The 13698-nt window shown below is 56.5% G+C and overlaps 2 protein-coding genes across 2 annotated transcripts; one reads left to right on the top strand and one right to left on the bottom strand.

The window, feature by feature from the left end:
• Positions 1 to 94: 94 nt before the first annotated feature.
• Positions 95 to 1068, top strand: ACA1_066160 (uncharacterized protein; the record flags this gene model as incomplete). Its single annotated transcript, XM_004339760.1, has 5 exons — positions 95 to 149; positions 215 to 552; positions 619 to 705; positions 777 to 963; positions 1017 to 1068. Coding segments are annotated over 5 exons (719 nt in total), but the record flags the coding sequence as incomplete, so codon positions are not given.
• A 1109-nt stretch (positions 1069 to 2177) lies between these two features.
• ACA1_066150 (myosin head (motor domain) domain containing protein) lies at positions 2178 to 13355 on the bottom strand (the record flags this gene model as incomplete). The annotated part of the gene is made up of 51 exons (XM_004339759.1): positions 2178 to 2240; positions 2336 to 2455; positions 2604 to 2741; positions 2830 to 2968; positions 3061 to 3170; positions 3242 to 3367; positions 3478 to 3640; positions 3753 to 3960; positions 4095 to 4225; positions 4326 to 4438; positions 4530 to 4646; positions 4736 to 4874; positions 4951 to 5107; positions 5179 to 5287; positions 5388 to 5510; positions 5618 to 5704; positions 5773 to 5892; positions 5964 to 6231; positions 6312 to 6436; positions 6520 to 6668; positions 6749 to 6868; positions 6962 to 7040; positions 7128 to 7262; positions 7374 to 7485; positions 7586 to 7797; positions 7900 to 8044; positions 8123 to 8262; positions 8376 to 8467; positions 8552 to 8748; positions 8812 to 8900; positions 8979 to 9068; positions 9158 to 9287; positions 9376 to 9443; positions 9539 to 9686; positions 9779 to 9864; positions 9950 to 10051; positions 10208 to 10372; positions 10463 to 10609; positions 10721 to 10855; positions 10949 to 11110; positions 11210 to 11287; positions 11394 to 11512; positions 11638 to 11701; positions 11794 to 11895; positions 11998 to 12101; positions 12191 to 12289; positions 12404 to 12470; positions 12580 to 12748; positions 12872 to 12966; positions 13041 to 13130; positions 13230 to 13355. 51 exons carry the CDS (start codon positions 13353 to 13355, stop codon positions 2178 to 2180), a joined length of 6372 nt encoding a protein of 2123 aa, XP_004339807.1.
• Positions 13356 to 13698: the final 343 nt, after the last annotated feature.

Raw genomic sequence — 13698 nt, 5'->3', positions numbered from 1 at the left:
TTATTTAAAGGCCTTTGTTGCCGACAAGAGAGCATCTTTTTCGGGGAAACAGAACTCGGTTAATCCCACGTAGCTCACAGCAAGCCACACATACTCCAGCATGCACGCCCCCGACAACTTTACCACAGCTGAGCAACTACCTGGAAATGGTGCACTCCTCAGTGGTTGTACTCTTTCGATTTCTTCTTCCTACCTCATACTGCGTGGACATCAGAATTTGTTCACTCCAGGACCTGGTATGGAGTCATCACGAGGAACAATGCTGTCTCCTGTGCCATTTGTCCTGCCAGGGAGGGCTCCAATGAGCTCGGTCGCCTGTTGGGCTCCCCCCAAGCAGCGGCAGGGCACGCCAAGTCCAACCAGCACCGAGCGAGAGAGCAGAGAGCAAACTTCGAGTCACCAATGTTCACTGTGGACCAGTCTGCGTTCTGTGCCCTGTGCCACCAGCACATGGCTGCCTCGGAGGTGTCCGCCCACCTGTTGACGAAGCATCACCACACGACATGTGGCAGCATCCAAGCGGGCAGCCGTTCCCACAAGAGGGGCCGAGATGTATGCGCACTCCCTCCTGCTTGGCTTGGTGCCTCTGCACTCTCTGACTTTCACTCCACATGCAAGGGTCCTGCCAAAAAGCAGCGCACTGAAGCATGGACCGTGCAGCTCGCAGCCTCACCGCTAGTCCCTCTCCCGATGATGAGCCTGGAGGTTATGCTCGACACTTCATCCCACACAACTTTCTCCTCCTGCTCACCCCACAAAATGAAATACCCGCACAGGCTGTTCCTACGCCAGCAGATCACCAGCTGCTGTTGCGGATCAAACATCTGCGGGCCTTGACTGGATCTGTCGATCAAGCTTGGAGAGCCGCATGTGATGGTGATTACGGCCTGGCTCAGCTTATTTTGGACGGCTACACTTCCGCGGTGGCCACACTTCTCTCCGTCTCTGGCCCAACCCCCCCAGGTACCCATCCTTGGCCCCATTCTGCACCCCTGCCATGACAGCTTATTCTTCGCAGCAACAACACATTCTGAATGTCGTGCAGTTGAGGAGCCCCGCTTCGGCATGGTACCAAATTTGGTTCTCTTTTCTACCTCGAGGTGGAAGCAGTGCGCTGATGGCCCTATTTGTGCATTCCGCGCGCACACACACACACGCAACACACAGAGCATTGACGGACTTTTTCCGCAGTTTGGAGACAACCTGTCGTTGCACCCACCAGGTGAGGGCACACCACCTGGACACCGAACAAGCAGAGTAACTCAGTTTCTTTTCCCACTTGTTGGGGATCAACATAAGGCGACTCCATCCAGGGCCAGAGCACCCCCGAGGTCCCACCCTACCTCTTGTGCCTGTTGCACTCTTACCATTACGCTGATTAGCCGTTGTTTGTGTCTTGGCTTGATGCCAGGGTATGCGTCAGTTGCTTGAGGAGCTCTCACTCGCTCCGGAGCCCCAGAAGAGCTACAAAGGGAAGGAGAAGGCCGATACTATGGCCGAGGCCGAGGCTGAGGCCGAGGACGAAGCTCAGGCTGATGCCTCGCAGCGGCCTAGTACGCTCGGAGGATCTCACGAGACGGAAAGGGAAGTGGATATCGCGGCCATGGTGACCCTCGGCTGCCAGGTCGTGCTCATGGCCGGCGAGCGCAGCCACGCGTCGAAGCAGCTGCAACAGACTAACTCCCTTCTCGCGGCCCTCGAAGTCCCACGCCACCTCCACTTCTCGGCGGACCTCAGTGGTAGCCACGCGCGGATCGTTCGCATCTACATGTGGGTACAGAGGTACAGAGGCGAGTTCAGCGCCGCCATCTACAACCTGTGCCTGAGCCTCACCTTCGTGGGCCATGCCACGGAGGAGTGCGAGGCCATGGCGGTGCATCGGCGCGCGCTCGAGTCGTTCCTGGATCAGGCTGAGTCTCGCTTTCGGCCGGACTTCGTGAAGAAGTGGCGCACGGCTCTGCCCACGATCTACGGCGACCAGAAGAGTGCGGAAACCGTGAAGCTCGTCGAACTCCTGGGACAGGAGACCCAGTGGTATGACCAGCAAACCGACCGGCTGGGCTCCCACTAAATGCACCCCGTTTACTTTGCTCAACACTAAACACGTGGGGTGGGTTGCTTCGAGCCAGTACTGAAGGAGAAGAGAGAGAGAGAGAGAGATCGAACAAAGGGCTGGCCTAGCTTCGCTCCTTGGCTGCTTCGCGGGAGTAGATGACAAACACCTCGTGAATCTCCAGGCCCTGCGATGACGGAGAGAGCCGAGATCAGGCTTGTGCTCCCAACACACACGTACATTCACCAGGTGTTTTGCGAGGAAGGGGGGAGTGGAACACACCTTGGGCGATCCGAAAGTGAAGCGTTCGGGCTTGAACAGATCACCAACTACCATGAGCCATCCCTCCTTGGTGTTGTTCCACTGCGAGATGTAGGTGTACTCGTATCTGCCCACCTCGACCTGTTGTTGTTGTTGTTGTTGTTGTTGTTGTTGTTGTTGTTGTTGTTGTTGTTGTTGTTGTTGTTGTTGTTGGTTTGGGGGAGGGGGTTCAGTCAGTCAGTCAGCCTCTACAAAGGGGGATGGGGAAGCGAAAGAGAGGCCAACGTACGCTGCCATGGTAATCGTAGATGCGGACGGCCTTCTGGTCCAGAAGGAACCAGCACCTGCTGGGCAGCTTCGATTCCTTCGACTGCTGGAGCACCGAGGCCGGGAAGGCGATCGCGCCGTACACGTCGGACTTCATCCACTGTAGATTTAAAATTATACCCAAAAAACACCAATGCCCATGGTCAGCGCACATGGCGCCAAAATAACAGAATACAGAGCGAGAGCACCTTGGACACGAAGCGCATCATGGCGGCACGGCCAGTCAGGCCGGTGAACTCGAAGAGCTTTTCATTAAGGGCCGAGAGCCAGTCCTCCTTCTTGTGAGCCATGCGAAGGTGCAACGGGATAAACTCCAAGATGTTGGCCCTATATACACAACGAGGCGCACACCCACGGTCTTCGTGTTAGTGAACAACAACAACAACAACAACAACAGCGATGAGGCGCGCACGACGTACGAGTTCAACAAGCTGCTGCCTCCCAGACGAGCGCCCACCAGGATGGCGGCCAATTGCAGACAGATGTCCTCGCTCAGCGGAAGGCGCGAGTTGATGAAGTCATCCACCAACTGGCGATCCCCAACGTGACGGTCAGGCGGAAATAATAAAGTTTGGGGGGGGGCTGGCCCAAAGTACGTACCTGACAGTAAATCAGGTTGAAGGCGACCTCGTTGGCGCCCAGCTCGGTTTCGGTGAACTCGTTGAACCAAAACTTCTTCTTGAACACGAACTTGTAGGGCTGATCTCCCACGTCCATTGACGGCATCTGCATTGGCGCGAGAGAAGATCACCACAAGAACACCCTGTGAGTGCACTGCGTGACGCGTGTACCCGCTTGTGTGTCGCGTGCTGTAAATTGCTGGCGGACTGTTGTACCTGGCTCCTGCGGAGAGTCTTGGATTTGCGGTGGTTCAGGGGAGTCTTTTCCCACAGCCACATCATGTCGCACACCTTGGTGTCCTCCCGAATGGGCCAGCACTCCTCCCCAGAGTCTTCGAACAGACCCCAACCATCGCCAAAGTCAGATCCCAGACCAGTCCTGGTGGGGAGGGCGGCAATCACAGCGGTTAGTGAGCACACACATATGCAACTTAAACGGCCGTTTGTGCATGGGCTGATGGTGGCCCCTTAGGGGCTGCCACGTCACGCACTTGTGGATGAGCTCGACGACGGCCTCGCCGACAGTGGACTGGGAGTTGATGTGGATAGCCTTGACCTGGCCATCGAGTAGCGATGCGCGGAGCATGATCGGACTGCCGCTTGACACAGCCTTGAGCTCCTCCAGCGATGGCCCGAACCTGCGGTCACCCTTGTGGAGCGTGTTGTTGAGGCACCAGAGCACATCGGCGGCAATATCACCTGGTGAGGAGGAGCGCGTCGCGTGTCGTAAAGTTAGCAACGAACTGCCAGGCAGCTGCGAGTTTGTGTGTTCGCACAAACTCAGTGCGAGTTTCTCGGGCAAAATGGAAAGAAAAAAAAACGGGTGGTTATACCGATGTCGTTGCTCTGGTTGTTGACGACCAGCTCATCCAGGAACTGTTCCAGGTAGGGCAGGAACTCGATCGAGGGAGCGAAGATGCCCGTGCACATGGCCATCAACCGCAGACCCTTGTGCATGCTCTCCCTGTGTATCGCGATCCCGGGAATGCGGTTTCCTTCCTTGGTTAGCTGTCTCCACTCTCAGTGAAGGATGCCTGAAGAGCCCCAAAGGAGCAGGTGCGTACGCTCGCGGGTTGCGTGTGGCCTGCTTGCACAGTTGACTGTAGACTTCGTCTCGGATGCTGGCATCTTCGAGAGCACACTGGATGATCTCCTGCACGATTTTGGGCTTCGTGCTCTGTGGCGACGGAGGAGGCATGCCTTCAGCGGATGAAAAGTGGTAGATACAACACACACACACACACACACACACACACACGGTGAGGCACGATGCTCACCTTGCCGAGCGGGAAGTCTTCCATCCACTTCATGATGTTCTGGAAGATCTCAGTGGCCACCTTCGAGGCCTTAGGCTCCAGATCGAGGAGAGAGACCTTGATGGGGCTCTGTCGGAAGGGGAAGGAGGAGCGTGAGTGGGGGTCGGTTGATATGGCTGCGGCTCGTTTTGGGGAGGAGCCCCCAAAGAAACTCCTACCAGAGTGAAGGCGACCAGTGCCGAGAGGTCCTGCGTGATGGGTCTCGCCCGCAAGGTCGCAGTCTTGGAGCCGGGCTTGCGGAACATAAGCGTGGCCCAGGCCGTCATGGTGTGGGTTCCGCCGGCACGACCAGCCACCCTGAATGCACAGAAGGAATGAGCGGCGTTACAGCGCGACGTCGCAAACCACACACCAATGCGGGAACAACACGAACCGATCGCCAGCAAGCGCAATGGGAACCGGTGCGCTGGAGAAGACCTCAGTCTCAGAGGCCTTGCCCGCCTGGCTCTTGGGCGACTTGGCGGGCTTTGTCTGGCTCTTGGGCGTGGGGCTCCTGGGCGAGGGCGCGGCCGACGGCGGTGACTTGGTGTCTGTGAAGCGGTGTGTGTAGTGTAGTGAGCCTCTTGGACCCTCTACGGGGAGATTTCAGTTTGGCTCGTACCGGCATGCTTAGCATACTTGGGCGTTACAGGCAGGGGTCCCCTCCGTACGGTTTTGGTGTTCTGGAGAATGATTTCGTTGGATTTGGGCGCTCCCATCAACATCTCCACCTGAAGTTGTTGTTGGTGTTGGCGAGCAGGTTACAAACAAAAATGTAAGCTTTGTGGGACAACAAAGCCAACATTTCGCGGGGAAGGGGAGCGCACGTACCAGTTCTGCAGGGAACATGCCCTCTCGGCCTTCGCACTGCCCAAAGAACCAGCCGTCCTCGTACTTCTCCTTGATGATGATGATGTCGTCCTTGTCGAAGGACAGCAGCTCCTCATCATCCACCTGTACCAAAGAAATGGGAGGAGACAGACCCAGAAATTGAGTTTGTGGGAGAACCGAGGAACGGAGTGACGAGCGACTAAGGGAGAAAGGGGAGGGGGGTCAAGTACGCGATAGTCTTGCTTCGCCTTGGCGTACTTGGAGTTGTTCTTCAGGTGCCGGGCGTAGGCGAGCAGGCACAGGCACACGTCATCCGGCTGCAGATCCACACCCGGCCAGCAATCAGGAAAGCCAGAGGGAGGGGATGGCATTGGTGGGCACGTACCACCGGGGTCTGCAATTCCAGATTCTTGGCCTTGCCCTCATCGTAGAGCCCCAGAAGGAGGGAACCGGGGCACCACGACCACTGCGTTACTTGGAGGAAGGTGAACCGCTTCAACTCCTCCTGAAAAGAGAGAGAGCGCGCGCGCGCGTAAGCGCTTGTGTACTATGGAGGAGAGAGGTGGTGGGACGAACCCTGGATTCCCTCTCCAGGAACACGATGCCTCCGGTGTTGATGAAAACGTCAAACTTGGGCGGCAACGTGCTCCACATGGGCACTTGCTTGTACTGGACGGGGAAGACGGACGAGCCGTAGTACTTGAGCGTCCTGGCCATGTCCAGGTAGAGTCGCTTACAGTACTCGCGATCTTGCCCCTGCAGCTTGGCGTGCTCTGTGGTGATGCTCGCCGACCACTCCGGCGCCGAATGCTTCGCCAGCATGAGCGGAGGCAGCAGAACGGGACTATACCACGCGGAGCAGTGGTGAGCTTTCTAATAATCAACCTAAGGCAGACACGTGGAGGTGAGTCTAGTGTGGCGTACAGCATGTCTTCGATCGAACGCTGGGGATCGTAGTCGCCCAACTCGAACTGGCACTTCGTAGCGGCAAACAGGCGGGCTTCCTGCTCAAGACAGGGCAGTCGGCCCGACACGAGATCGTTGTGGGCCTGTGGGAGGAGGAGGAGGAGGATGCGCCTAAGGGTTAGGTGGGCTCTGGAAGAATCTCCCGATAGGAGGACGACGCTTTTACCTGGTAGAACAGCAGGGTCCTCTCGATTTCGTCGGTGAGCTCTGCGTGGGGATCGAGGATGATCTGCTTCTTGAGCAGGAACCGCACTGCGACGTCCATGCCCTTCTCGTTCATCGTCTTCTTCAGCAGTTCGTACTTGGCCAACGTATCTGGTCGGTGCCAGGGGGTCAGTCATGCTCGTGCGTGAAATGGGAATGTCGAGGGTGGTCACACAGAGTTGGACTCATACCAGCAAGCCTCTCCTTCTCGCCCAGACCGCGGGAGATGTTATTGTAGGTGATGAAGACGGCCCACCCGCGCGGGTCTTTGAGCCCAATCTTCTTGCACAGCTCGTCGAGCGCTTCGGTCACTGTTAAGGTATAATATAAAGTTGTGTGAGAGTCATCCCGATGGGCATAGGCTGGGGGATATCGCGCACAGTGCTGATCTCATAATTCCTTACCTGTGGTGGCCGAGTCGATATAGAATGCCTTCGACGTTCCGTCAAGCGTTTGGAATCGGCATACGATCTCGCCCATGTTCTGCACGGGTTCAAGTAATAACAATGCGAGTAAGCTGCTGCAATAGTCACACACACGCGCGCGCGCGCGTGCGAAGGCTCAACTCACCCGGATGGCCTCCATCTCAACGCTGGCCGGCATGATGGCGCGAGCCCCGTTCAAGTAGGTACGCCTCAGATTCTTCATGCAGAAGCTGGCGAACTTGCTCACCCACTCGTCCTTGTCGGGCGTCTTGCCAGGGTACTGCGTCAACACCACAAACATTTTCCCAATCACCAGTCAAACCCCCAATCGATCCGCCACCCCCCCCCAAGGGGGGAGAAGATGTGGAGCTGAGGATAGACGTGGGCGTACTTCGCTCGAGTGTTCGAGAAGGAAGGAGGCCAGGTACTTCTTGAAGTTGTCTGAGGGCTCAAAGGACACGCAGCAGTAGAGAATGAGCTCCCAGATTCGCTGGCGCCACTCCCTGTGTAGGAAGAGGCGAGAGCCAGGTGAATCCGCTCAGAGGGTCAGGGTCCATGTGCATGAGGAGAGCCCAACTCCCGGCAGGAAAGGGCGAGGCGCACTTGTTGGGGCATTTGATGGCGAGACGGATGAGTTGGCAGTAGCACTCGTCCCTGAGCTCGATGAAGGCGATACCCTTGCGCACGACGTACTTGGCGGCGCCAAAGTTGTCGGCCGTGCCCTTCTCCATGTGGTACAGAATCTTGGTCGACATCTCCACCGCGACCTTGTTGTGCACCGGCGACAGATTGTGCAATCCGGCCGTTAACGGTTTCTGGAGTACCGGCCGACGTGTGTGTGTGTGTGCGTGTGGTGTCGAGTGGTTAGACCTCCAATGGAGGGGTTGTCCGTGAGAGTAAGGAAGTGGGATCCGCACGTTGTTGAAGAATAGAAGCTCGCCCACGGTGACGTCCTTCTTTCGCAGGAAGCCCGACTTCTGCTGCTGGAAATGCACGAGGCCGTACTCCTTGAAATTGAACAGCGGCACCTCCTCCGCGGTTATCAGCTGCGGCGGCGCTTTTCTGTGTGTTGGCCAAAAGGGTCAACGGGGTTTGCAAGTGGGAAAATAGTTGATGGCGAGGCTGCTGGGAGCTGCGTACTTTTCGGCGTACAGGAGGCCGGAGTAGCTGTCATCCTGCAGGCCCTGGTGCCGCTGGAATCGGAAGATCTCCTCCGACGGCGGAGGTGGCAGGCCCAGGCCCATACCAGCGGTGGCGCCCGGCGGCAGCGGTGGCAGTGCCTAGAGAAGAGGAAGGCCACGCCAACGGAGAGAAGAGACCACCGATGGTCAGTCTCCGGACCAGAAGGTGGCTGCTGGGTGGGTGGGTGGGTGGTGGTGGTGCGTGGGCTTACCATATCGATGGGCGGGAGGGCGAAGGCATCTTCGACGGCTCCGGGAAGAGGCCCACCAGGTACGAAGCCATACGCCGCAATGTCCATCATACCTTGGGAAAACGGGAAAGCAAAATCCCCAGCCTCAGCGCCACTCGTTCGCTTTCACGATCGTTGCAGGGGGGGAGGACCGGTACCCTCCAGGGAGGTGAAATTGTCACCGTAGCCGACCTCCTCGAGCTGCTCCATCTGCAGACGGGCCTGCTCCTTCTTCTTGGCGGCGGTCTCCTTCTCCTTGGCGGCGTCCTCCCTTCTCTGGGATTCCTCACCCATCATATCCCACTCCTGCTTCTCCGCGGCCAGACGAAGGTTCTCCTCGGCCTCGAGACGCGACCTTGGTTCCCAAACGCACGAGTCAGAGGGGCGCGCGACTAAGGACTGCACCACATGTGCGTACCTTTCGTTCGCTTCGGCGTGCTCGATCTCCTTGCGCCTACGGTCAGCCTCCGCCTTCTGGGCCTTCAGCTTCTTGTAAATCTTCCTGGCCTGTGGGGGGGGGTGCAATGTGTCGTGAGTTGCAACTGGCTTTTCCACAGAGAAACGGATGGGCGCCAATATGCTTACCTTCCAGCGACGAGTGTACTTCTGGAAGGTGATGATGGCCTTCCTGTGCCTCATGTACCTCTTCTTCTCCTTGACCATGCGGAAGAAAGCCTTGGGGGGGGGGAAGAAGACGTAAAGATGCCATCATCGGAAGTGCAGTGAAAACATGGAGCAGCGAACGGGGGGGGGGTGGCACTAACCTGCAGGAGGGCAACCGATTCCAGTTTCTTGTGCAGCGCCTTCCTGGCCTTGTACATGTGGAAGGTGGCCTGGATCTTGGTGGCTGCCTTGCGCATGATCTTGAACTTCTTCCTCATTCTGTACCTCCGCCTGAAAAGGGATTCCCAAAAAAGCGGTCAGCTCCTCCTACACGTTCTTGATCTTTTGGTCTTGGGAGGGGGGATACGCCTTTGCGTACCATCTCTTCTGGATGGCCACGGCCTTGGAGAACAGACGGGCGCCTCGCTCATCTTCGAGTTTGGCATACTGTAGCACGTGGCAGGCGCGCGAGAACAACGTGAGCAAAGGGACTTACCGCAAAGGGACTTGAGGAAGAAGCCAGTATTGCGCAAGGTACGGACCTGGGCATCGCGCATGAAGATCTTGGACTTGCCGAGCTGGAGCTCGCTCGCCAACACCACATTGGTCTTCTTTGCTGTCTCGATGATCGCTGAGCTCGGTGTACGGTAGTCTGTGCCTTTGACGCTTGCCGCTTGAATGCACTTGTAGCTGTGTGGTGCGAAAATGGTCTTAGCTATAACATACGCCCGCCCGCCCCCTTGCGGGCGCCTCGCAGTACAGCACAACGATAGAACGCGTACCGTTTGTAGAAGGCTTCAAAGTCGAGGCGCATGGGATAGCCAAGCTGCCTGATCTTGATGGTCTCCATCATACCCGCATAGCGAAGCTGCGCAGCCACAAGATCCTATCGGGTGGCCACGTACACGGGGTTAGGTCCCATAGTTCTAATTTTAAAGGAGAGAGATGCAAACCGGGTCAAAAGAATTCTTGATCTTGAGCGAGTTGGGCTTGATGCAACGGACATAGTGAGGCTCCGTGGAAGACAGAGTGGTGATCAGCTCGTGAAGTTGGCTCTGTGAAGGTGGTGGTGGTGGTGGTGGTGGTGGTGGTGGTGGTGGTGGTGGTGGTGGTGGTGGTGGTGGTGGTGGTGGTGGTGGTGCAATGTGCGTGGCATTCAAGTTAGGCAAGGCACCATCAACACGAAAGGTAGGCGACTGCGCGGTAGGTACCTTGAACTGCATACCCACCGTAGGCGGCTTCTTTCCGCCGATATCGACCTTGTCGGGGAAGAGCGAGAGGACCAGCTGCAACTTGGAGGTTTGCACCGCCGCCAGGATGTCGCTGCCCAGGGTGTCCCTGTTCTTCTCCAGGAAGCCTCCGGTGTCGTATGAGACCTGGATATCTCCCACACACACACACACACACACACACACACACACACACACACACACACACACACACATTCCACAGTCAGTAGCGACCACCTGGCACTCATCTTTCTGGAAGTGGTCGCGCACATCTCCAGCATAATGCCTCACGATGAAGTTGGGTCCCCTCTTCTTGGGCTTTTCGTAGTGCTGATGCTTTTCGTGTGCCTTGTGCAGTTTCTCAAGCAGCGAATCGTCCGACGCCTGATTGCGCGCCAGAGCAGAGCCCGCCACAAGGCGTTAACAAACAACCCGTCATGTCGGTACAAGCAGCACACGCACGCAGCAGGCCTTTGTCTGTAGCACGCTCTGTACCTTCGGGAAGCGCGACTCTTCGTCAAGGAGAGCAAGAATTCCGGGAGGCCGAACCACTTCGATCAAATCCAGACAAAGCTGATTGTCGTTGTATTTGATGGACGACCAGCTTATTCCCTCCCGCTCGTACTCCATCTGATGAAGATGAAGGGATGCAAACAGAGTTAGTTAGTAGCCAGCCAAATCATCTATAGATGAAGCAGCAAGAGGATTTCTCGTGAACCGAACCTGCTCCAGCTTGAAGATGTGCTGGTTGAAGTGCTGCTGCAACTTTTCGTTGGCGTAGTTGATGCAGAACTGTTCAAAGCTGTTCACCACGAAGTTCTCGAACCCGAAGATGTCAAGCACACCGATGAACGACGTCTTGCCCTTGGGTTTACCCGCGATGGCCTGTTGGTTGGGCGTCGTGCCACCAGTTGCGCAACAACATTTGACAGGTGGTGAGGCTCGGTGGCCATGCCAGGAGGAACTACTACTCCGGCGGTGTACCTTGTTGATGCGGTTTACGAGGTAGTTGAACAGACGATCGTACAGCGCCTTGGCCAGAGCATCCCTTGCTTCGGCAGCCTGCGGGCATGCATTGGATGAGCGTAGATGTGCGTGTGCGTGTGAGTGTGAGTGTGGCAAATAGCAACGAATCTTGAATGCACAAAGGACAGTAGTGGGGAGGGACCTCGACGAGGGTGAGCGGCACTTTGAACACCTCCTTGCCCACGATGTTAGTGCGGATAAGGAGTGCCTCCTCCAGGCCTTTAGGCTCCACTTGAAGCAATTGGGCAACGAAGGCAACAGCTGTGTGCGGGTGATGGAAGAAGACCGCGTTAATATTAGCACACCACTCGTGAGCTCGGCTTGGTAGAGACGCCTGCGGGATCACTACGCGACGAGGGACTCAAGGAGGAGCTCCTGAGGCGTACCTTCAGGATTCTCAACACATGGCTGGACCTTGCGAATGGTGCCGCCCGGCCTTGGGTCCTCGGTCTGCGCGCACAATTCAAAGTGTGCGAACGGACATTCGGTTTTAGGGAGACGACGAAACGACGCAGCTGCTTGGGTGGAGAGGCGCACAATACCTTGGTCGCGAAGCGAGCATTGCCAAGATGAAGAATCGCGGAGACGATGGCAAAGATGTCGATCTGCTCCTGGTCACTGAGGCCCAGCATTCCCATGGCCGACTGTGTGCGTGTGGGCCGCGATAAGCCATGCACAAGGTTTATGCTCTCTCTTCAGCTGAACTTCATTAAGTAAGAGGCGAGCAAGAAAAACGGACGGCATACCCTGACTCGCGTGTAGTCCTCTCCATCATCGACTCCAGGGAGCTCGGTCAGTGAGGACTGGTTGGTGTAGCGGAAATCTTTACATCCAGTCAATTTCCACATCTCTGCACGTACACGTGTTGTTGAGGAGGGGCGGCCAGTATGAGTCGTGAGGAACAATTAATTGTTGTGTGCCGTTCGGAGGGGATAATACTCTTCTCGGCTTCAGAGGCGCCAGCCAGCAAGCAATAGAAGATGTGGTAGTTTCGTTCTCCTTCTGTCTGGTTGACGACGCGCGATTTCTCAAGCAAGTCTGGCATGCCAAACGACGATTGAATCATATGATAAGCCACGTGCGTGCCGCATCTCACCATTTACATGTGCCCACCAACAAAGGAGGAGGAGGAGGAGGAGCTGGCTGGCGTACAGTTGCGCATGCTAGCTCCTGAGATCTGTGTGCCGCCGCTCTCGAAGTGGATTTCAACATACTTACCCTGCACACGCGTGCAGCAACAGTGTTGTATAAAAAGCGACAGTCAGAGAGAGAGAGAGAGAGAGCACACTCGTGTTACACATGCGACGGCGGGAAGAAGGGTGACGTACGAATCGAGAAGAGTTGTTGTTGCGGACAGTGGCAGCATTACCGAACGCTTCGAGCACTGGGTTGGCCTCCAGAATGTTATTTTCCACCTCCGAGTGCTTGTTGGTCTTGTGGGCCAAATACTGCAGGATGAGCTTGGTCGCTTCAGTCTTGCCAGCTCCACTTTCTCCACTGTGGAGTCGCGAAGAAGGGAGAAAGGACATTGGCGGTGGTGGTGTCAGCACTCTTCTTTCTTTCTTTTCTTTTCGTTTTGTGTGATAAAGGGCGAGGAGGTGGCAAAGGGGAGTGACGCACGAGATTATGACGGACTGGTTGTGTTGATTGCCCATCATGTCTGTGTAGGCCGCATCGGCAATGGCAAAGATGTGTGGAGGCATGGCTCCCAAACGCTGAGGATATCGCGCGTACCACAAAAGAGCGTGTTCAACACCAAGCAACCGGGGAGATTGGGGGGGGGATGTACCTTGCCCAGATAGGTCTTGAGGATGTCGGGACCATAGATGGGGAGTCGTTGGTAGGGGTTCACCGATACAAGGATCGTGCCGGTGTACGTCTGGATGTCCGTCCAACTCAACCACAACCAAGGGATTGAGAAGGTGTAAATAGATATCAGACAGGTGAATGCGTGAAGAAGAGGAGAAGCAATAAGTACGTAGATGAAGCCATTGTCGTAGCGCTCCCTGAGATTGTAGAGGAGAGCCCCTTCTGAGAGCCTGGGCAGAGTGATCATATCCTCCACCCCTCCGGCGGGGATCAAGAACTCGTTGTTCGCCTGCATTGGGGTGTTGCGGAGCGCCTTCCCTCAAGCGAGGGCTCGCCTTGATGTCGGTGTGTTATCGCTCAACACACCTCGCGCGCGGTGTCTTCCTCCCCTCCTGGCAAGAAGGCTCTTAGTCCCCCCCCCCCGGCCTAACAACCCTTAGCCAACCGATAGCATGGCACTTACCATTACGAGGCATACACCCAAAACCAGGTGCCATCCGAGAAAAGGAAAGCCCAGAGAGTCCGCCCCAGCCACCTCTCGCGGCCCCCTTGCGGCCGCTTTCTCCTCCACTGCTTTTCTTGCGGCATTTCTCGCTGCTCTTTTCTGTGCCAATTTCTCGCGAAGAAACTCGCTTCCC

Source organism: Acanthamoeba castellanii, assembly GCF_000313135.1.
Source record: "Acanthamoeba castellanii str. Neff unplaced genomic scaffold scf7180000084599, whole genome shotgun sequence".
Classification (NCBI taxonomy): Eukaryota; Discosea; order Longamoebia; family Acanthamoebidae; genus Acanthamoeba; species Acanthamoeba castellanii.
The sequence above is the reverse complement of the archived record's forward strand: the minus strand, read 5'-3'. Positions and strand labels throughout refer to the sequence as shown.